Below are 23,790 nucleotides of genomic sequence, written 5' to 3' on the forward strand. Positions count from 1 at the left end.
GAAAACAATGTGCTCTCTCTCAAGAACACCTTGTTCACACTCACACATTCACACATGGAGGCTGTGAGCAGTTTCACTCAAGCCTTTGGGTGTAATCATAACACTTTTCTATCATGGTATATATCATTTTATATCACAATGTTAATATATATTGTGATACAATTCAGGAAAATTAATTGGTCATCATTGATCGATACAATAAGGAGATGGAAATGTCTGTTTCTGGCTTGAAGTCTGCAGTACACTGAGAATGGACTTTACATTGAAGTAGGAGTGTCAATTAAAAGTCTACATATTCATGGTTATGAATTATTCAGTGAAGGAGGAGTAGCTGTAATTTTAAGAATTTCTAATCAGGTAATTGATCTTTTGTGTAAAAATCATATTGGACACAAATTATTATTCAAAGACCAGTATTTATATATGTTTGAAAACACATCTGGTGAGGATATTTCAGTAAAAGTAAACAAATGCTGTGTGTTTATATGTAGCAATAAAATTCACTCAATTATCCACAATGTTAAATTATATTTAAATGTAATTAATAATCCTGTTAAATTTTTATTGCACTGATGGGTCAACACTTTAATGTTGTGTTTTAGCTGAACTAAACATACCAGAACCCCCAGCATTTAATTATGTCTCATGGGCTGATTTTTGAAGGTAAAATCATAATCTTCCTGTCAGGTAAATGCGATGGAGTAAAAAGTACAATATTTCCTGTGAGATGTAGTGCACTCAAGGAAAAAAATCTTACAAACTGTAGAAACCAATTAAGTGCATCTCACAAGTGTCATTTCTACAGCTGAGTGAATGTGATTTGGTTTTAGTGGGTTTAGTTACTTTGCCTTGTATTTAGTTGTAGTCAGTGTCCATTTTGTTTACCCCTTGTGTGTCATTTGGTTTGGCAAAGTCAGTGTACATATATTCCCCATGTCATAACGTCGGGTAAGTTGTGTTAACGTTTCTTTGTTGTTATATTGAGTATCTTTTGTTAACCCCTTTTATAGGTCTAGTTATTATGTTCTTGGTTTTGTAAAAGTTCCTGCTTGCTTTTGGGTAAATAAAACCATATTTCTAGCTTACACCCCTGTCTCTTCATTGCCCCACTGTTTGGTCACTGCGTGGTAACAACGCCAAAACAATTCACTCTGCAACTTCTCCTGTATCTCACCACCTCACAAATTGTAGTTTCACTTGTGAAATGATGCAACAGTAAATGTGCTATTTCAGCCTCTATATTCATTACATTACATTACATCACATTCATTTGGAAGACTCTTTTGTACTACGTGATTTACGTTTTTCATACACAAATGATGAGCAATCTGGGGTTCAGTGTGTTGCTCAAGGAGCTGCTGGGAATCAAATCATCAACCATACAATTAATAGTGTAATTGCTCTAACCACGTGAGTAAGTCTGCCTCTTACCTGCGTGTAACAAAGCCACGGCTGAAGTCAGTTCAGACTCACACTTTTGAATTTTGTAGACATTTTCAACCACATGTTTGGACTGTAACAAAACTGTTTAACACCACAGCACTGTATTTCTTCCCTCTGTTGTGTGATGCTCTCTTTTCCTGCATTTCCAGGAAGAAAAAAAGTCTCAACAACTGTAGTTTGAAGTTCAGAGATCAAGCAGCATGTATTGCCTCCATGCAGACACAATTTGTTACCTAAGGATTGTAAAAGGTATGGTATTGTTCAGGAAAGGGATAATCTAGTGCTGACAGTGTAGCAGAGGTAAAATTACAGTGGCTTAAACATGACTGGGTCGGTCATTCATTGGTGCACCTGGAGGACAGAATAGCTGAGGCCGGGATGATAGCACAGCATTACCCGGGCTCAGAGGGATGTTCAGAATTGCACTTTCCCCCCAGAGAGTCAATTTCTGTTTATTTCATTGCAATATCACTCTCCTCTAAACCTAACCACTTTTTTTTGTATGGCAAGTTCCTTTTTATTGTCACTAACTTGTCCAAATGAGGTGGAATTTTATTCAAAATGTGTTTTTATCCCACAAAGACCTAGTGTATATAAAAATAACCAAATGGCCATGTGGGTTCCACTTCAAATACTTTCATTGGACTTGATTTTTATTGATATGCTGAAAGAAATGTAAATATAAGCATTTCACTGTCTCAGTTAAACACAACAAATCACTGTCTTGACTCAGCAAAAACAAACTGTCACTGGATGTTGCTGACTTTGGCTCAGCTCTGCTGCATCAAACAAACACAATCAGGGCTTCAACTAATGATTATTTTCTGTTGATTATTTTCTTGATGTACTGATTTGTTTTTTAGGCTATAAATACCAGAATAAATCGATGTTTCCAAAAGCCAAAAATGTAACCTAAAATGTCTTTGATTTCTTGATCAACAACCCGCAACCCAAAGATATTCAGTTCATTATAACAGTAGACTAAAGAAACCAGAAAATATTCACATTTAAGAAACTGGAAATAGAGAAACGTGTCATTTTTTCTTAAAACGTGACCTAAAATCATTGATTGATTATCAAAGTAGTCTGTGATTAATTGTATGTCAATTGACTAATCAATTAGTCAATAATCACTGCATCTCTTAACACAATACAATTAATTCACAATTTGTGAATTAATTGTATTGTGAATCTCAAATGGCAATTGTGATTCAAATGAATACTTCTTCAGTTTTAGGTGCCAAATATAACTACACCTTAATGATATAAATCTGATGATATGTCCATTCTGTTTTTGCATTATCACATAACAAATAAAAATTGAAGAGGATCCCTTAAATGTGGTTATGAAAGAATTGTAACCAACATATGCACTGAGCAGGACATTTAATTGTTGAAAATTAAACATGTTAGTGCTTTCAAACCTTGAATTGAGCTCTAACCAAGAATCTAATCAAAAAAGTAGTAGTACTCGATTAGCTAACTGAAAAAAATTGATAGATTAGTTAACCAATAATTAAATAAGTAATAAAAAAATACATTAAAATAAAATAAAATAAAATAACCCACGTCATTGTGTAAATTAGTGATGTTTAGTGTTTAACTCAACCTTCTTCAGCAATTCTAATTTTCAAACAGTCAGTTTTTATTCACCATACAGAATTAATGTGTTGTAAATGAACAGGTTATATTTGTAAAACTGTTTATTTTAACAATAAGATATATTATTAAAACATCATGTTACTGTCCATACAAGTCAATTCACTGCTTCAGGTTTAATGAGAAAATCCATCAGCATATTTTTTTTACTAAATAATAAAATATATGGTATAATATTAAAACATAATAAAACAGGCTATCGAAATATAATAAGATATAATATTAAAATATGATTAAGTATTTAAAACTACGTCACAGATGCTGTTAAAAAAAACTACATCCTGTTTCCACGGAAACAGACGGACCCGGAAGTGCTCATGATTCCGCGGGTCTTTTGGGACAACACAGGTCCACACAGCACAGTGTGCAGAAATGGCGGGTAAGTGGCTGAACGCTTTCATGTGGTCGTTTTATCGTCTTCGTCTCAGTGCATACTCACCGGTGAATGCACCACAGTCCTGCTTTAGAGCCGTCGGAAGTGCAGTGTGTCTTTGTTGCTCAGCTGTAATCACAGCGAGCTAAGCTAACGGAGTCAGTGGCCTGCTAACAGCAGCAGCATGCTATCAGGCTGTCACAACATGCACTGTGTGTTCAGCTTTGTGTACCCATGTCAGGATTGGATATGTTGATGAATGCTGGTGATTAATGATGCTCTTTTTTCATTTGAACACTGTGTTTCTCCGTTATCTCACAGCAAAGTTTGATGAACGTTTCCACCTGTAAAAATGAAATAACGTCACTTCATTTTAAAGGAACACATTAACAAAGCTCATCATGAGGCTGTGGAGGTACCACCAGCTGACCTCCAAAAGTAACTCCATTCATGACCTCAGCACTTCATACCTGCTCCATGATGTGCACAGATGCAGCCAATACAACAACTATTAATAATAATGATACATTTTATACAGAGAGTGGTTTTCAGGGTGTTCAGAGACAGTTCATCAAAACTACATGTATGACTAGGGCTGGGTGTCTAAAAAAAGAAAAGAAAAGATACCAGTACCAATCCAAGTACCCTTAAAGTGATACTGATACCAGTTTAGTACTTCATTTGATACCCATAATGTGAACAGAAAGTCTTACTTACTAACTACTACTAAGTCTAACTAATATTTATTAAATACAAAATGCTCAAAACCAGCATGTGGGTCACAGCATATATCACACACACTTATAAATCCATGCATGTGTGTATACACACATGTATATGTGTATGGGCCAATCATGTTGCATTAAGTCGAAGAATGTTTGCATTTATTGGCTGTGAGAAAGTCCTTACAAATGATCCTATTTTCTAGCTCCTGGTGTAAAAAGGATCGATTGCAGGTATTGTTTGACTACTTGGTATTGATTAATTTCGGTCGATACTTTAAAGGTATTGAGTACTGATACCCAGCTCTACATGATAATCAACAATAAGAAGTACAAAGTTACCAAAATATTCTCCTTTTTGAGAAGGAACTGAACTCTTCTGTTATCAAACTGGACTTAACATCTCACATCTCTCTTTTAATCACAGCGCTGATCACATTCAAATATTTCATCAAACTTGACTTAACATTATACTTTGAATTCAACTCCCGCTGTTACACAAATAAATTATATATTGTATGTGTCACACTTCATTTTGTCCACTTGTCACTGTTTCTTTGTCCGTAGCACAGACCATATTTCCTTTGTACAGTCAATATTTTATTTCAAGTTTTACATCCCATTTCGAAATTATTATTATTCCATTCAGTAAAAAGATTTTAAATTTTAAAAAATTAATTTAGTTTTAGTACGACTTTGTTTATTTTAAAATGTCATTGTTATTGTTGTTACTTAATCTCCTATTTATGTTCTTCTATTGTACACATGACTAATAAACAGATTGTGATTTATTCTGAGTTATTAACATTTTGTAATCTAGCAATGCTTGAATCTATGCTGTCATAACTCTCCCATAGCAGAGGCCTTCATGGCTGCACTGCATAAACATTTGTCCTCAGCACTGTGTTTTTGTCAATATCAGAATCTAAATGTGGTTTTATGTCCTCTTCCTGTTTTCAAATGAATAATTACTTTCATTGTAAAGAAAATGAGTCCGAGCACAGTTTAAAGTTTGTTTTTGTGGTTTTCTTCTTCAGCGATAAATACCATGGAGAAGAAACTGGCTGAATACAAGTGCGACACCAATGAAGCTTTATCCTTGAAGCTGAGTATGTTTTATTTTATGTGTTAGAAATGAAGATGATGATATGTACTAATACAGTGACAATGTTGTGTCGAAGTAACTTCAAATTTCTCACTTACATGGATCTTCTTCTGCACTCAGTTCGCTTCCCAGAGGACGTCGAGGATGACGGCACCACATTCCACCCCGAGTACACCCACCAGATATTTGGAGACGAGTGAGTTTTTTTTTCATTATTACTTTTAATTTCTTATTATAATGATACACAAACTATTATACATTTTTCACAGTGAAAAGGTTGCATAGCACACATCCTCAGCAGTATCCCGTCACTTCACATTCATACAATGTCAATATTGACATGTGTGAGCTACCAGGTAGAACCCGGCTAACTAATGGTCTTTGAGCAGCCACACAGGAGCAATAATGACTAAGACTGCAAATAATGATTATTTTCATTATCAATGAATCTGCAAACAATTTTTTTCTTTTGTCCCACTGTAAAAGAATAAAGAAACCAGAACTAATACATTTTAGTAGCTGCAGCTTGAACATTTTTTCCTTTTAAAAAAAGATACAAAATGATAAATCGATTATCATCTTAATAGTTGCTGATCAATTTTCTGTCCATCGACTGTTAACACTTACAACTTAAATGTATCAAGGATGAAGACGTAACAATAAAGTCAGCTTAGTCCAGTTAAATACATTGTACCAGTCTCATCATTTGATGCACTTTATGCCAGAGAATTACTGGTAATTCACTCCTAAAGCGGTCTCTCACCTAGTCACAATAATCATTAAGTATATGAAGTTGTTTAGAAAAACAAATGATAGGAATTAAATGGTGATTACTGTCTAACAATTGGGGTGTGCTGTGCTATCATTGTAGCCAGAAAAAGCATAACTTGGTTTGACTAACATTCTCTAGTAACCCATCGTTTGCCACAAACCCATATTTCCAAAACAAATGTAAATGCTGCTGTTCAATCCAAAACAATATTTAGAGGCAGCATGAACGCTGCCAACTTCACCACTGAAAACAAAGAACAGCAGATTTGTTTTCGAAGCTGCACAGCCACTTCTGCTGAAGTTGAAAACCTGTGTAGAAATGTGCAGATACTGTATTGAAAGATAGAAAGATGAAATCAGATGTGAGCAGGACAGTGACCTGTGATCACAAATGGTTACTTTATATATTTGAGATACATGTTTTTATGTCAGTTGTCAAGTAAAATATGTCTCAACTGATTCTAAACAGAATCTAGATCTTCAGATGAATGTAACATGCTTACTGCACAACACTTTTTTTTTTTGATTTTGCGTGTATAGTCACATAATTTGTTCATCGTCTATCATATTCAAAAAGCAGTCCACCACAGAACCAATAAAGTAGTCACACAAATTAACTTGTCAACCAAGCCCAAAAATGTAGTTGCTGGTTTCTGTTCTTGCTTAACTTGACCTCCTGCTGATCTGCTGCATGAAAACACAGGAACCGACAAGCTGCTTTCTGTTGTTATTTTGCAACAATGAGCTAGTTCAATAATCATGCTTCCTCATTTACCAAGGGATTCAATTTCTCCGTCCCCACAATGGATTTACGTCAGTTGGATTGGCAAAAGGCTATATATGAGATCAATTATAATAATAATAATGTACCCTATAATGTGATACCCTACATTATTATCACAACAAACACACAGAGCAGACATGGGTGGCCCGCAAGTCAATTTCCAAATATCAATAAATTGTAAAAATGGTGTTGGAAGTAAGCAGACCATCAATGCATCTAAATTACTGAGTGAAGTTGTCAAAACTCTCCACCGCTGTTTGCTGTACAGAGGGCTCAGCTCCACCCCCGCTGAGACAGAGGAGACGAGCAGCTAATGTTAGCCTCTGCTGCTGTTTGCTGTCATTGTGCTGCTCTCCTCTGTTCTCAGGAGGGCCTGTTCATGGCAGGAATGCAACTACTATATTCCGCCTCACTGTTCTGTATAAAAGGTCTGGACACTGAATAGGGAGACAGAGTCAGTAAGCGGCTACAGAGATAGGCTACAGGACGCTGTTGTGTTAGCTGTGGTCGAGCGAGGTAGAGAGTGAATGAAGAGAGGGAGTGCTGACGGTAAGAAAGCCAGTGAATCAGATCAATATATACGTTATTTTCTGATTGTTTCACAGTGGTTACATTCAACAGCACAAATAAACTTCCCCACACACATCCACCCAACCCTGCAGCTCAGCCTCAAGTCTTTTTTATGGCTATGATGATGATGATATTTGTATTAAAGAGCTGTATGTTTCAGCTGAGCCCTCAGTGTGTGCTGCAAGTGCAATATCTACCAGAGTAAAAAAGCAAGAAGAGACATTTTATTTAATTCACCCAAAAAGACGAGTGGTTATTTGATTTTCGTTTTAAAATACAAAAGACTACATTTAATACAAGCTGTTTTTCTTTTTCATGGCAAACAGAAAATGACCCGTTATATAATGAGACTGGATGTTGTCATCAAGACAAGAGAGCATTAAAGATGAAAAAAAGAAAAGAAATCCTCTCCGTGTCACCGCAACGGTCTGATGGACCGTTTGAGTTTTTATAATGTTAATAAAGATTTTCTGAAGCCCATAAGGTGCTAAAATAAAACACAATCGATTTCTGAACATATATACCTCTGACCCCATACAGATAGCAGTATGCCTTATGATTGTCTGTAAACGTTTTCCATTTCATTTAGAAAAGAGCAGCAATGGTTAGTGGCTGAAATATAATCTTGATCAGCAGGAGAACACTTTTACCTTGTTTTACCTTAAAGCATAGGAAGCGATCGCAAAAGGGTTTCTATGGAAAAGTAGATAGTGAACAGCTTATGACTTGGCCGGAAAAAAAGTTTCAGTCAGAAGATTTTTTTTCTTTCTTTAATCCCTGCATTTACCTGAAAGGTGCACAATTATAGGTACTGAAGCCCAAGTCATACTTGCTGCATCCACATTGTGGCGATAGTCTGGCTGACGTAAGATTCATCATCTGCCAATGTCTGTGAAGATCGAAAGATATAATGCTAGACAATAAATTCATTAAATTATCATAGTTATGAATCTTAGTCAACAACAACTTTTGGACTTTTAACCAGACCATATATTATGATGAATGTCGCCTTTAAGCAGGATCATGGAATGTAATTCCTGGTTTAAAAAATATAGCATTTAAAGAAATAGCTCAACATATCAGGGAAATAAGCTTACTTGTTTTATTTTCAAGAGTGAGATGAGACAGTCTGTCTGTGCATTTAGTACAGAGGTGGAGTCAGGATGATTTTAGCTTAGCAGCATAGACTGGAACCAGCTAGCCTGACTGTGTCAGCATCATAAAATACACCTACAACTCCTATAAAGCTGACGTATTTACAGTGTTGGATATAAACAACTCCAAAGCCTCCACAGCCACTCGTCAAATCTTCTGTGTTTAGCATGTGTAGAAATGGAAAACAAGAAAATGTGGTTTACCAAGCCGCTAGCCTAAGACGACCATTACCATAGAGAAATCCTGTCCTCAGAAAATCCAAGATGCAAATTAGACTTTTGAGATACAGGGAGGTGGTTTTCTCATCTTTTGATAGCAGCTAAACCTCAAGGCCATGCAGCAAGCTAACACGTCCTGTAAAACTGACCAAACTGATAAACTTCTGGTAAAGTGGTGAACAAAGTGACCCCCAAATTAAGGAACATTATTGGGATTAGTGACTGTAATCTTATTATTGAATTTCAAACTGTAATCCCCACTTGTAATCACATTACTGTAATACATTACAAAGAGATGCATTACTGATTAATCTGAAGCACTTCTATGCAGTGTCTCGGGTTATAGTGTGGGGTTACCGGATAGTGGTGGTGAGCACAGGTTTTGATACAGGTCTCTGTAAAGTTTGGCAACCTCATTGTGCCAACAAGACTCTGGGAAGATGTGCACAGTCACTGCACTCCAATAACTCACTGGTTAACTTGCATACTGCAAACTTTAATGGCAGCAGTTTGATTCTGGCCGTGGATGTTTGATGCATGTTACACCTCTCTCTACCCATGTTTCCTGTCTCACTGAACTTCCAATAAATAAATAAAGGCAAACAAATGCTAACACATTTGCATTTGGCCTGCAAGTTATCTTAATGTCCACTGCATTGCTCTATATCAATCAAAAAAAACTATGTGCATGTAAAGGAACAGATGTACTTATATCTTTTGTGCACTTAACTTGAAATAATGCCCATCTCACACAAATGCTTATTTAGCATCACCAGACCAAATGTGGGCGGGTTTGGTGAAGTCGCGGTTTTGATTAATTAACTTTCTGGCTACAAACCAGTTTCTGCCCTGCAGCCTGCTGACTCCATTGAGTATTTACTGAAGACACTACATCATATCTGTAATCCTCAGAGCAAAGCTGCCAACACTACAGACTACTTTCTGTTTTCACATGCAGTAAAATGTTGGACACCTTCCTATGCCCTTGAATGAGAAAGTGTGCACTGTATGTTTCAATCACATCATGATTTAACAGATTTTCTATTTTGTCAGCACCATGTCCAACTCAATACTTCATGTTATTACCAGTATGTAAGGATTTCTTAAAGTTTCATGAAGTCTGTAGAGAAGTCTGTAGTCTCAGATATGCAAAGGTGAAAATAACATCTTTGTTGCATACTATTTAAGCGTCACAATGAGTCACAGTATTGTCCTAATGTGATTAAAAAAGGTGAGATTACAGTCTCGGCAGTGACACCTGTGTCTGTGTGTAAGCTTACAGTAGCACGTCGCTACGCTCTAAATTGCATTTCCAAATGAGTCAAAACTAGGATTAGTTATTTTTGCACTTGCTGCAATCAGCTCAAAGGGAACACAGTAATTGGAGCATTAATTATTTCAGCAAGCGTAATTGCTAGTAAAGCTCAATCACATAGTTGCATAATGATGAAATCTATTTTAGCATAAACTGTTAGTGATCTGGTGGTGGAAGAAACAATGCAACACAGTGAAATAAGTGGCCAGACCTGCAGTAAACATGTAGCATTAACTCCAGGTGTATATTTGACACATTTCATTAGATGAGAATAATGATCAGGTGCTTTGTAATTGTCCTCCTGATATTTATTTAAACTACACAAAACAGTTAACATCATTTTATGGTTTTCTATTTGCAAGTCACTTTTTCTAAATGTAAAATATGCGTGACTAATGATTCCACTTTCTCCTGCAGTGAGGTGGCTTTTGGATACAAAGGTCTGCAGATACAGCTCTTCTACACAGCTGGAAACCTGAGCACACTCTTCAAAGTGAAATATTCCTCAAAAGTCAGTGAAACATTTGACTGTGTGGAGGTAAGATTTATATTTCTTTATTATTTTATTCATTAGTGTGACTATTAATGTTGTGGTTTGTTCACTGTCAGTTTGTCTTCTCGTTTACTCATTTTATCATGATGCCTTTTTCCTCTATTGTTGTCATTATAATGGGCTGATTTTTTAAAATCACCTTCAGACGTTTCCAGTATAAATAAAACATGCTTTAACTTGCACAAATATCAAAGTGTGATTTAAAAATAATAGTGTACCTCCTGCTGAAATGTCAGAAAGCTGCTCCATTTTGCTTTAAAGTTATTGTTATTGAAAAGGAGAGTAGTCTAGGCTGAGGGTGGATTTTGTAGTTAGTGTTGTATTTGAAGAAATTATGTCCCAATCCTGATCCGAGTCCTTTAATATTGGGTATCTACTGACAGTCACATCTGGAGCTGCAACTAAAAGTCAGTTGACAGAAAATGAATCGGCAACAATTTTTCTGATTGAATAATAGTTTTAGTGCTCTCCTATGTCGTCACACACGATCTTAAATTGCATATCTTTGAGCTTTGGACTGCTGGTTCTACAAAACACGAAGACGTCACATTGGACATTCATATCAAGCATTTTTCACAATTTTCTGACATGTTATAGATGAAACGTTTCATCAATTAATCGAGAAAATAATCACCAGATTAATCAATAATGAAAATAATCGTAAATTGCAGCCGTAGTCCGATCCAGTTGACCTAAATTAAATTAAACATTAAAAGTCAGCATTAGACTACTAAATGTGGAACTCTTTACTTTTCACGATCTACTTGAGCCAAAGAGCAAAGGTCCTGGCTCAAAACTACCGAGCTGATTAGTTTAAATTATTGATATATAAATTAAAGTTTAATTGTAGAAGGAGAAGAGAAGAAGTATCACTCTGTTGAGGAACTGCACAAACATTCATGATTGTAGAGTAGTGTTACAGATGTGAGTTTCTTCCCCCACACATGATCTTTGGCTTAGTTCAGACACTGATAGACAAATAGTGAGCGGATGTCTCCATAATGACGTGAGAAGGACTGTGCGATCAATTATTCTTTAAGGGGAATAGATGGATCTATGTTACCTTTTTTTGTGGGCAGCTTCTGGTGCCTTGATGTTGTTTCTTCACTAACTGAAGTAACTCATATAATGGCCTCTGTGGGTGGTGACATTATTCCAGTAAGGGATCTCCTGTTTTGTTAGAATAATCTCATCCCTCCTTGGCCCCCCTGTGCCAGTACACTAATCCTACTCCTCCCTGTCGGAAGAGAAGGGTTTTAAAAGGTTTTGTGCGTGGGGTCTAACATGAGGCATTGATTTTTAGAGGGTCCTGTGATTGAATCAGCAGGAGGAGTAATGTCACCCGGTTGGGTATCGTGTGTGTGTGTATGTGTGTGTATATATATCTAGATATTTACAGGAGTGAATTGTTCAAGTAATCGACAATCACAATCTTGGAAGTTGAATATCTGTAAACTGATCTTCATTAAGTTCAGTTTTATGTAATGATTAACTTTTTGTGCTTAAAATGTACAACTTTTTTGTCAGACAATAATAATTAACATATCAACAGCTCGTATTTGGGCAAAAACGGGAAAAGAAATGGTGAGACTTCACAATAGGCTGCTGGGAGCTTTGAATATTTTTCTCGAGCTGTCAACGCAGCAAACATTTAGAACAAATACAAGAATCAGCGAGGCCCCCATTGAGGTCAGATGATTTAACACTGGGACATCTGTCTTGTCTGGAAGCAGCGGGGGGCTCCCCTACTGGACAATGTGGCCTCAACTGGTGGCAGTGGGACCAGTGGCATAACCTCTAAACTCACCAGTTTCTTTAAATAACTCCATACAGCAGTGATTGTTCCCTCTGATGAGGCTGATGAGCACCACATCACTTTTTGTTCTCCTCTGGCGACACAAAAATACCATGGCAACCAGTTCAGCATTAAAAAAAAAAGAAAAAGAGAGCCATCGGCACATTTTGAACGTAGTTTTGAAGCAACAACTGATATTCAAACTGAAATGTGACGGCTAGCTTTAGTGTGTGTGTGTGTGTGTGTGTGTGTGTGTGTGTGTGTGTCAGCCTGCCACTACTTCAGCGTGCAGCGTTGACCCCTGAGTGTTCACCTTGTTAAGGGTTTGAGTGCAGCTGGTGTAGAGGTAGAGAGTGTGAGCGGAGCAGCAGAGTTCAGGCTGCATCTGAAGAGTGTTTGTCTCCGAGTGCACGCGGACAGTCGGGGTGCGGGTGCAGCTGGCGAGAGAAGAGTGACAGACGAGGGGAGGCAGAGATGGAGTTTATGCAGCTGCCACGTTGATACAAGACTCCCATCAAAAATCACCTTTTCCCCTTTTTAAATCTGCCAAAAACTCTGTACGGGTGCATTTTTCACAGGCAGCGCTGATTTGTTGCCAGACCTTTTGTGCACCAAAAAAGAAAAAGCTGAATGTCTGTTCTGTGTAATTATTTATTACATTTAAAACCCACATAGGTGTGTAAATATAATGTAACTTTAAGCAGTATTTTATAAAATGGCTGCATTTTCAGTGTGGTATGGCCTTTAGAGCAGATGAAATAATACCAACACAACAAATTAGATAGTTTGTACTCCCTTTGTGCTCATTGTTAGAAATCAAAGACATTAACAAAATCTTCTAAAGGAACATTGTTAAGTTATATTCATGCCAAACTGAGGCATCTATTCTCTAAGGTTGTGCAATTTAGTGTCTAGTATGTAGGAGAGTGCTCTGGACAAAGAGACTTGTTTGTCCATGGCCTTTTAAGTATGGTCCTTGTTCCTTAGAAATGTGGCTGGACAATTACAATAGTTAAGAGGCATTCAGCTGCAGGTGCATTACTTCCAGTTAGATATTAGCTGATGTCTGAAAGGGGGGGAATTAGCAGCATGTTGTATTAGCCTTTTGTAGTGCATTTTGCTCAGACCTTCTTCATTTCCCAGTTTTCAATGCTGAGCAGCAAGGGTCTCTGTGCCGAAATAATGCCCATCACACATGTAAATGGTGTGAAAGGGCTGCTTAGTAAAGTGTTCTCATGTCAATCCTTGTGGAAATGGATACAATGCAAACATTACAGCTGAACTAACCACACGTTGCAGTGAGTAAAAAGTCCAAGGGTAGGGCCCCTTTGTCTCGGAGGCTCTTTGAAAATGCAGGGGCAAATTCATTTGATTGGGTTCACTTGGCAGGATTAGAGGAGAGGCCTCTATTATGGATGCCCAAAGGTTTGTTAAGTTGAGATCAATTCATAAGATTTTATTTCCTAGTGAGAAGCAGAAATGCGTTATTGTGGCAACTTCATCACATATTCATGGTTTAACATAAGTAGTAAATGTACTGATTTAAGTGGTCTTTTCACCGGAGCAGGGAGGGGGGCTGCTGCTGTGGTCTCTGCTCAGCTGACAGTTTTAATTGCCTAATGGTTTTCTTTTATTGGCACAAAAACATGTATGCTTGCACGTTTAATTTACACATCATTTTGTACTTTTCTCTTTTGCAGTCTCACCAAATCTAAGAAGAAAAGTGTCGCTCAACATAAAAAAAGTGTATTTTAAAGCTTCAGTTTATCAGAAAATACCTCATGTCTCAAAAAACATGTTCTAGGTCGTCTTTTATCATCTTGATTTATTTGCTGCTTTACTAAATTCATGTGGCATTTTCCAGCCTGATGATATTGAAGGAAAGATCCGGGAAATTATCCCTGCTGGGTTCACCTGCAACACTGACGACTTCATCTCACTGCTGGAGAAGGAGGCCAATTTCAAGCCCTTCGGCACCCTGCTTCACACGTACACGGTCCACAGCGAGGAGGCGGGAGAGCTCACATACCAGATTCATAAGGTACGCACATCGCTTACTGTATCAGTATCAGTTATTTAAATCATTTCCAGTTGCTGTCACTCTTACGTCACCATGGCAGCGATGAGATTTAACTGTCAACCTCATCAAATGTTTTGTACGTGTCGTGTCCGCCGCAGGCTGACGTGACCTGCCCGGGATTCCAAGAGTACCACGAACGCCTGCAGACCTTCCTCATGTGGTTCATAGAGACGGCGAGTTTCATCGACACAGACGACGATCGTTGGGACTTCTTTCTTGTGTGCGTGCCCTCCTTAATTGACATCATCCCCCCCTTCATGCCCACCCCCTACCCTAAAGCCTTTATTGTGTCATTGAAAAACAAAGCCCCCCTTTGAGGCGCTTGTGACCAATTACCAGGCCAGTTTGATTATATTTCCCTCTGTAGGAGAATTGTTGATCAGGCAAGAGCTTTCTTTGTGCCAAAAGACCTTTTCAAATTTTTCAGGGGCAAGAGCTGAATTGAATACTGTTGTCTTTTGAAACACTGAACAATGTCTTAACAGTAAAAAGAGCCTCTGCCAGTGTTTTCTTTACCCTGGCACCTATTAATACTGACAATGGGGGAAAATGGACTGAAGTGATTTTGAGGAGCTCAGTCCCTCCTCCAAGCCCTTCTCTTCCTCTAAGTTGCAGTACTCCAATTAAGTGCATAATGTATTCAGGTTGTAGCAGGTGTACCAATCGGGCCTGGCCGCTCTAACATGCTGACGTCGGTGGGGGTGAAGGGTGGGCACGAGAACAGAGAAGCTAAAATGGACACTGCTTGGGAGTGTGCCTGTAATTGACCAGTTTGCCTTTTGTGTTTTATCTGCAGATTTGAAAAGTACAATAAAGATGGGGAGACTCTCTACGCAACTGTTGGCTACATGACAGTTTATAATTACTATGTGTACCCAGACAAAACCCGACCACGTGTAAGGTAATTGCGGGGGCAGCACGTGCCTTCCCATTCTTTTGTATGAAAAAGGAGTGGAAAATTATACATTTCTTTATCCTCTTTGCAAAGAACCCAAATTACTGGCTTATATAGCCAACCATTCAACCAGATTTTGTTCATTACGAAACCAGGGTGATTTGTATCTGAAAACAACTTTATAGATAAGCTTTTGATTTGTTGCATTGATGGATCAGTATAACGGTCTATTTTTTCCTGCTTTCAATCAAAGAATTTCTGTTTCGACTCAGATGCCACATAAATTTGTTATGTCACAAGACTCATTTTAAACAAACCTGCTCCCTCACTGGTTCTGTGTTTGCATGTATGTCCGTTCTTTAATTAAACAGCCAAATGCTGATCCTGCCCCCGTTCCAAGGCGAGGGTCACGGCGCTCAGCTTCTGGAGGCAGTGCACAGATTTTATTGCATTTTGCCCAAAGTGCAAGACATCACAGGTGAGTGTAAATATGGCATTTAGTGTTTTGAAGACATGGAAAAACATTTAATCAGAGTTCCTTGCTTAGTCCACAAACAATTTAAATGATTTGTCACTGCAGTTTTTGAGTTAATGTTGGAGGGCTGGCATGTAGACCAGGATTTGCTGAGGCTCTGTTAAAACTTGTTGGATCGAATCGTTGCTTTGCAAGGAGACAGAGGATGAATACTAAAGAGGCATCCCAGTTTTTCCTTTCAAAAGGAGGATTCTTTCTAAAAAACTATAAAGCTACTTAAAAAGATTTGAACTTTGTCAACTTCTGTCATTTGATTGGTATGTGTGAGATATTTTCAAACATTGTGAATCATTTGAAAACCGTCAGTGCTAACTAATTGTATTGTGATGTTTTTTTGCAGCTGAAGACCCCTCTGAGAACTACGTGAAGCTGAGAGATTATGTGCTGGTCAAACTTTGTCAAGGCCTGCAATCCTTTGCCACAGACAAACTACCCCTCGGCTTTTCAGCTGACATGATCACAGAGGCACAAGACAAGCTAAAAATTAACAAGGTGCTGCATGAGGCTCAAACTAACAATCATTTTCATTATCAAGTAATCTGTTGATTGTTTTTTAGATGAATTGCATGCTCTGTCAAATGGTTGTAGAACACCTCGAGGTTACATCCTCAAATATGTTGTTTTTTTCACTCTACAGTTTAAAACCCAAAAGGATTCAATTTACTATGATTTAAAACAGAAAAGCAGCAAGTCCTCACACTGGAGCCAAAGAATGTTTGACATTTTTGCTCAATAAGTGACCATAATCGAGTAATTGTTTTAGCTCATATGCTGCACATATGTAAACAGTTCCAACATTAAGACCATAGCTTGAAGCTTCACAGTCCTCTGGAGCATAAAGTTAGTTGATGATAGCAGTTACAAAATACAGACCTGGAAGAATATTTGATTTTTTTCAGAAGTAGGTGCCAGGTAAATGCCTCCACTGTTGAGTTCACTCACTTATACCCATGAATATAGATATTAATGGGACTCAAAATAAGTTTATGTAACTCAGTTGACAGAAAATTGTAATTTATATGTAAAAATGTGTAAATGAAGATGTATACGCTATTCCAACTTGCACATGCTTAAGTTATTTTCAATGATCTAAATGTTCCAGCTACAAAACTTCCAGTATAGGACCCAAATTTGCAGCTTTACCTTAAATACTTCTCTATTGATCCACATGGCTGAGTATCATGGTGTAAATGACCTGTGAGGTGGCTTTTCTTGAGAGAACTTTGTTGAGAACAGATAAATAGCGGGCTGATTCATCAGTAAGCCATGAGCTTCTGACATCATGTAGTCATTGTGCTGGGAGCTGTTTTAGGTTCTTGTTGAATCAAACAGGTGATTCATAAGTTTGACAATATGCAAAATGACAAATATTTTAATCATCAATGTTTTTTGTTTGTTTGTTTTGTTTTGTTTTGTTTTTGGTCCTTCCTCTACAGAAACATGCAAGGCGAGTATACGAAATCCTGCGTCTGAGAGCAACAGACATGAGTGATGAAGAAAAAGCCAGAGAGTACCGTTTGGAGGTGAAGAAGAGGCTGTTTGGACCATACAGGGTGAGGTTTTAATCATCACAGCTTCAAAGGTGAACTCTGCATTTCAGTGTGGAGTCGGTCAAACAGAGCAGGTAGATTGGCATTTTGCGTAATTGATTTCCTCGTGCATTCTGAACACATCTGAATGTCAACTTGTCTCTATTGCTGTCAAACAAGAATCCAGTGAGCAGTCTTCCACCTTTGTTAGCATTATAACATTACAGCAGTTCAGTGTAGGAAGTTAAATGGCCTGATTATAGCATGCACTGGCTTACAGCTCTGTATTGTCTCTGTTTATTATGTTACCTTTTAAAACAGCTGAAAAATTGATCTTCAGCTCTGTGAAAATTGATTACCCCACTCCCTTATTGTTACAGCCACAATAGGGCGCGCCAGTCGCTTGTGACATTACTAAGCTTTTTGCTATTCAGGCACGTCATTAGTCAGGATTTGCATTTCTTTGGGAGGAATAATTTTCATGAAAGTATGTGTGAAGCACTTTGTCAAGAAGCTGCTACCATTCAGTGTTCTGTAGCTGTACTGTTGCAGCACTCTTCAGACTTCATCTGGGAAGCTGCAATTTTGTTTTTTGGGAGATATTTGAGTCACATTTTTCTTGCCAAGTTTTCTTTTGAGTTTCTGAGAGTTTTAGTGTAACTCCTCTATGATTCTGTTTCACCAGACATGACTGTGGGAAACGCTACATAGATCCCTATGCACCAGCATAAAGCTCTACATCCTGTTTGCTTGTGACATTTTATATTTGGGCCGCTAACTGCTTCTTTGCATACCAACCATTAGAGAATTTGCTGTCAGCGGGGAACCGCACGTCTCAAAAAAGGCAGAATCTGACGTGGAAAAGACCTATGTGGTGAAATGGGGAATAGGAATTCCTTGGGAGAGTGGCAAGGAGGGATCTGGTGGCCAGATGCAGACCATTTTTCCTTCCCTGAGGAGATTTAGCATGTAGTTAGTTGAATGTTAGAGGCCGCTGCACTGTGAATGCGAGGGGGATTATACATTTCTGCTCAACCCGGGGTTCTCTTACCCCTAGTTCCCCAGAGACCATGTCTGCATGCATGTGTGTGCAGTTTTTCAGCACTTTGACTTCACTATAGGACTGCAGCTAACAATTATTTTCAATATCGATTATTCTGACTATTATTTTTCTCTGTTTGAGTCAGAAAATGGTGAAAAACGTCGATCACTTTTTCTAAAGGCCATGATGGAGTCTAAAATATGTTTATGTCCCAACCAATAGTCCACAACCCAAATATATTCAGGTCACTATCAAAGAAAAAATATGAAATAAATAATATTAAATATGCACATTCAAGAAACTGGAACCAGATTGATTAAAATGCTTGACTCCACTGTCTAAAAAAGGCAAACTCTGTGAAAGGTTTATAAATTGTAACTAACAGCTTTAATAACTGTTAATGATAATTTATTAGTAGTTTATAGTCTACAATGAGCCTGGGATCCATCTTCATCTTACATAACATGCTTTGTCTTTGTTAACCCCTTAATGGACAACTTGACTTGCAGAGCTGAAAAGCACCCGTACCGAAATCAATTCATCACATTTAAAGGGGTGTTTTTGGGCTACTATCCACAACCATCTTCAGAGAACCAACTTTATTCCATTTAGAGGTGTGTTTTAATAGTTATTGCAGCAGTATTACAGTTATTCACACCTCATGTCTTCAGGTCATGTGTTTCTCTTAAGATTTTTATTTTTTTTTTTAAATAAAAAAAATATTGCAAGTCATGAGAGAAGGATCACAACCTGAAAACCCAAAATCTGTTCTAGTTAACAGCTCATTACATGTCTATAAAACATAAATTATATATAATCATGAATGGTTTAATAATAAGGACTTCTTGGCAGACATACATAACCACTAACCATCACATAATTGTCATATATTCCATCTTTTAAACAGAAAAGTGAATGATCTGGTAAAAACCACATTACTTAACTAGACATTATGATATGACCGATACCATATCCATGTCCACGAAAAGCACAAAACAAGTAAAACCACCAACGTCAATTAATGACGATGAGCAACCTCTCTTACTGGAGGGGGGGGGGCACGCAAATGGGCAAAAGTGCTCCAGCCGCCGTGTGTTCTTGGAGGATAATAAGACCAGTTGTCCCAAGAAAAATGCCCAGACTTTAAATGCAGTTAGAGGTGCAAAGATGAGTCAGTTAGTCAATTAATTGACTAGTTAGTTGAAAGACAATTAATCAGCAACTGTCTCCATAATCGAATAATCTTTTTTGGGGTGCATTTTTGCTCTAAAATGACTTAGATTTGATGGTTCATGGTTGTAAATGTGATAATTTGGTGCTTTTCTTGGTCTTAAATCATAGTTAATTGATTATTTGGGCGGTTTGGACTGTATGAGACACCACCTTGTGCTTTGATTATGATCAAAAAAATTATCCGTTATGAAAATGATTTAGTTGCTGCCTTAAATGCAGTATTAACATGTGTTATTCATAGTAGAGTTCATGTCATACATTAGAAACTGAGGTTTCTGTTAGATCAAATGTTATCAGTTCAGATGCAGGTGGTGAAGACATAAAAATCTGAAAACAAAATGGTCATTAAAATACATTTTATTAACCTTATTAAAGTGGTAAAAAAACAAATATCACAGATTCCTCGTCAAATGTTTGGTATTTATGCCTGTTTATGTGCCTTTTGGAGGGAGTGACCAAACTGATCGAACAACCTCGCTGATGTGCGTTTGTGCCGTTTCTGTCGTGCAGAAGAATCAGAGGGAGCTGACGAAGATGAGGAAGTGCCTGCGGCCGGAGGAGCTGGTGTCCCACATGGGTCAGATGGACACACAGATGCAGCACGAGGAGCTGGAGAAGAGTTATCAGGTTGTGATTGAAGACTACAGGAGAATCATTGAGAGGCTTGGAGCTCAGGCCTGATCAGACTCTAAGACTCTGCTTAGCCTGGAAGCCCACCCTCTCAACACACAGGTGGTCTGCCCGGTCTGTACAAAGCCCACATAAACTACAGACTGTAACCAAGAAGAAACTCCTGATGTAACAAAATCACAGTTTTAATTGAAGAGTGTTTATAGTAGCTGAGTTGAGCAGAGCAGTGGTAGGTTGCAGTGGAAAAAGGCCTGTCTGTTTCCCAGCTGATGTTGATACAGTAGAGGAGGAGAGTAGCGCAGCTGGAGGGCGAGACTTCCTGTTTGTCCCATGTGTTTAATCACAGTGTGTGAGATTCAGTGATACGTCATAATTTACAGGTGATAGGAGGTCCAATATCTTACAGATGCTTCTTCTTCATTGTAGACATTTTTTCAAGATTTTTTGTCAAACAATTCCCGGTGTCTGTTTTGAAGCACTTCATACGGAAAATAAAAAATGTTTTTGTATATTGCTCAAATTGTGCGTTTGTTATTGTAAAGAAAATAAAACTGAGCAATTCATCATTTTTTAGTTATTGTTTTATTACTGCCTGGGAATATTTGAGCCTACTTTTGAATTTTCTTGAGTGTTTGTCGGTATTCTTAAATGCTTCTTATATGCTCACTCATAAAAGTATGTTCATTAATGATGTGAAATTGCAAAAAACATGATTTTTAATGATCAATCTAATCAGGGCTGTAGAAACTTAACTATTTCACCACTTAAAATGTCACCTAAAAGCAGCCTGTCATATAAAAGAGAAAATATTTCTTAGTGCACAATACTGTACCATAGATCCCAGCTGCCCTAATTAATGCATTTTCCAGTATGTGTTGTATATATATTTAAGCAGATTTAGAGATGTAATTTTGTTCGGGCACCCTCTCATGGCTAATGCAACTTCTGATTGCCGCTGATGTTGAGTGTTACACTAATGAGTATTATGGTTTTCAATTGAAAACCTTTGTGCCACTGTAATGCCCCCGCTTGTGCTGATCACTGTGATGAATACCCATCATACTTTATGATACTTTAGCACATTGTCACTAAATGAAGGCTGCCAGGTCAATTTTCAATTTTTCCCCCCCTCTCCACTTGAAACAAGACAAAACCTTGGGACTCTCACATCTCTAATTCAGATTGATTGACTCCACTCATGGCCACAAGGGGCCTCATCTCACTGCAGTTTTCTCTGCTGCGAGTGCACATTTCGCATCGCACTGTACACGCTCAGCTGACTGACCTGCTGGTGGGAAGTGGCATTATTGTTTAGTAGGCACCACGAGTTTATGTGCTCATTAATTCCACTAACAGTACATGACTGTTTAATAGAGCCATGGTCAGGCTTTTATGTGCATGTTGATACACCTACTCCAGTCTTTGTGGACCAGGAGAGAGAAGTTGGATGATCTGCAGGCCTCTGTGTAGTTTTCACTATAGACTGTGAAAGCTCTTTTGCTCCTTCAGACCACACAGCTTGGTTTATAGGAGCTTAATTATTCACAACCAGCCTATTCTGCACCCTCATGTCCCATCACAGCTGTCTGTGGACATCAAAACACTAAAAAGTTTGTTTAATTTCAGTGTCACTGCATTGAATCATTTTTGACATCCTTTGGATTAAACTAATTGTTACACTGTGCCTGAAACACCTTGTTACTGCTTGACTTTCTTTATAAACTGAGCCCCTTGGTTCAGTATGGCGTATTTAGCACAAGTGGTGATTTTATATATATATGTTACAATGATTGTTTCTAATGCCAGAGTGAGCTCATTCCACACCTTGAAGCCAAATTTCATGAACTTTTTGAAAATAACTATTTAGGAAAACAGTAGACGAAAAGGATTTATGGCTTATTTATTTTTATTCCAGCCACAGACTAGAAAGCAATTACATCAAGGTGCCCTGATCATGAAGTATGATTCTGTGTTTAAATGGTTACTCTAGTGTTTCAGATATCACAAAAAGCTATTCATTCATTTATATGTATAAAATAACAAAGCTACATCCAGGCTGAGAAGTGCAACATTCAACACGTCTACTTATTCTCTCTGCAGTCGATCAGCCATTCAGGTGCAGTGAATTGAAATCTACAGAAGGCAGTGCACTTTCTTCCGGAGTCGAGGCTATTACAGTGGATCCAGCAGTGGGCCCTCAGTCGCTGCGCTTTTGAAAGGGGGACACAGACTGTCTATTATGTTGTGTCAGAGTGGAGATGTGGGTGGTTGATTTATGTCTGAAACTCTCATGGGTTTCAATCTCCCCTCTCTCACTTTTCGTATTTCACCAGAAAAAGGGGGAGGAAAATCCATTAAAGAGGACATATTATGCATATTTCTAAGTCTATATTTTGAATCTAGTGCTCAACTGGAATATCTTTGCATGATATACAGTTAAAAAAACTTTAATTTAACTCGCACTGGCCCTTTACAAAGCCCCTCAGATAAGCCTCTGTCTGAAACAGGCCGTTTTAGCTCTCGTCTCTTTGCGTCCCTCGGGAGACTTCTGCCAGCTTCAGAGGCCACATTAACCAACTGTGAAACAAACTACAGTGATAGGATTTCACTACTTTTCCTCGTTTTTTACTCACGATTTCAACTTCTCTAATATATCCATACATGTTCGAGCCGGAAGTGGACAACAAAAACAACACATGGAAAAACCTTAGCAACCAGACAGCTTTTTAAATGCATGTGTGATGAGTCGGTGTCAGCATGTCCATAAGATTGAATATAACATTGCAAACAAATCGTTCAGAGTAGGTTGAAGCCCTGAGTTCTGGCATGCAGGGAGCATTTTTTACACATTAACCTCGAGTTTTGGAACTGTGAGCTATCCAACATAACCTTACATAAATAACAAAGCCACAAAAAGCATAATGTCCCCTTAAATGTGTGCATTCCCTCTCTTTCTCTGTCGCGTTTGAGCATGTTTAATCATGCCAATAATTGCATTTAACTTCCATTAGACAGGCAAAAAGGCTTAATGCCATTATTCTGTGTAATGACAACAACAGTATCAAGCTTGACTTGACTATTTGGTTTCACCTGTTGGCATTTCTGCTACTGTTACATTATGGCGCCTCCACATCTCTCCTCTGAGGCAGACAGTTGGAGTTTTGGACTGGAGCCCAGCTGTACTGAATATGATACCTGTGTGGAGGAGCTGCAGCGTCTTAGCCGCCAGGTTCCCAGGAGAGAGCAGGGCAGGAAAGTTTGAGCCCCCCATCGCCCCCAACCTCACTCCCCACCAGTGCCTTTCTTATCGTGTTCCCATTTCTTTTGTGCTACTTGGATACCCACATACCCCGAGGCAACATAGCCCCCTCTCTCCACCGTCA

The 23,790-nt window shown here is 38.2% G+C and overlaps 1 protein-coding gene across 2 annotated transcripts; it reads left to right on the top strand.

The window, feature by feature from the left end:
* The first annotated feature begins 3,407 nt into the window (after positions 1-3,407).
* Positions 3,408-20,973, top strand: hat1 (histone acetyltransferase 1). Of its 2 annotated transcripts, none has more exons than XM_062432067.1 (11): positions 3,408-3,481; positions 5,235-5,306; positions 5,423-5,498; positions 10,533-10,653; positions 14,328-14,504; positions 14,642-14,763; positions 15,340-15,444; positions 15,810-15,916; positions 16,314-16,465; positions 17,410-17,526; positions 20,288-20,973. In XM_062432067.1, the coding sequence occupies exons 1-11, from the start codon at positions 3,475-3,477 to the stop codon at positions 20,456-20,458; spliced, it is 1,227 nt and encodes a 408-aa protein (XP_062288051.1). In that variant the 5' UTR covers positions 3,408-3,474; the 3' UTR covers positions 20,459-20,973. The 2 variants fall into 2 exon arrangements, with proteins under 2 accessions (XP_062288051.1, XP_062288052.1); XM_062432068.1 differs by having other exon boundaries at positions 20,226-20,349.
* The last annotated feature ends 2,817 nt before the right edge of the window (positions 20,974-23,790 follow it).

Source organism: Scomber scombrus, chromosome 13 (assembly GCF_963691925.1).
Source record: "Scomber scombrus chromosome 13, fScoSco1.1, whole genome shotgun sequence".
NCBI classification, from domain to species: Eukaryota; Metazoa; Chordata; class Actinopteri; order Scombriformes; family Scombridae; genus Scomber; species Scomber scombrus.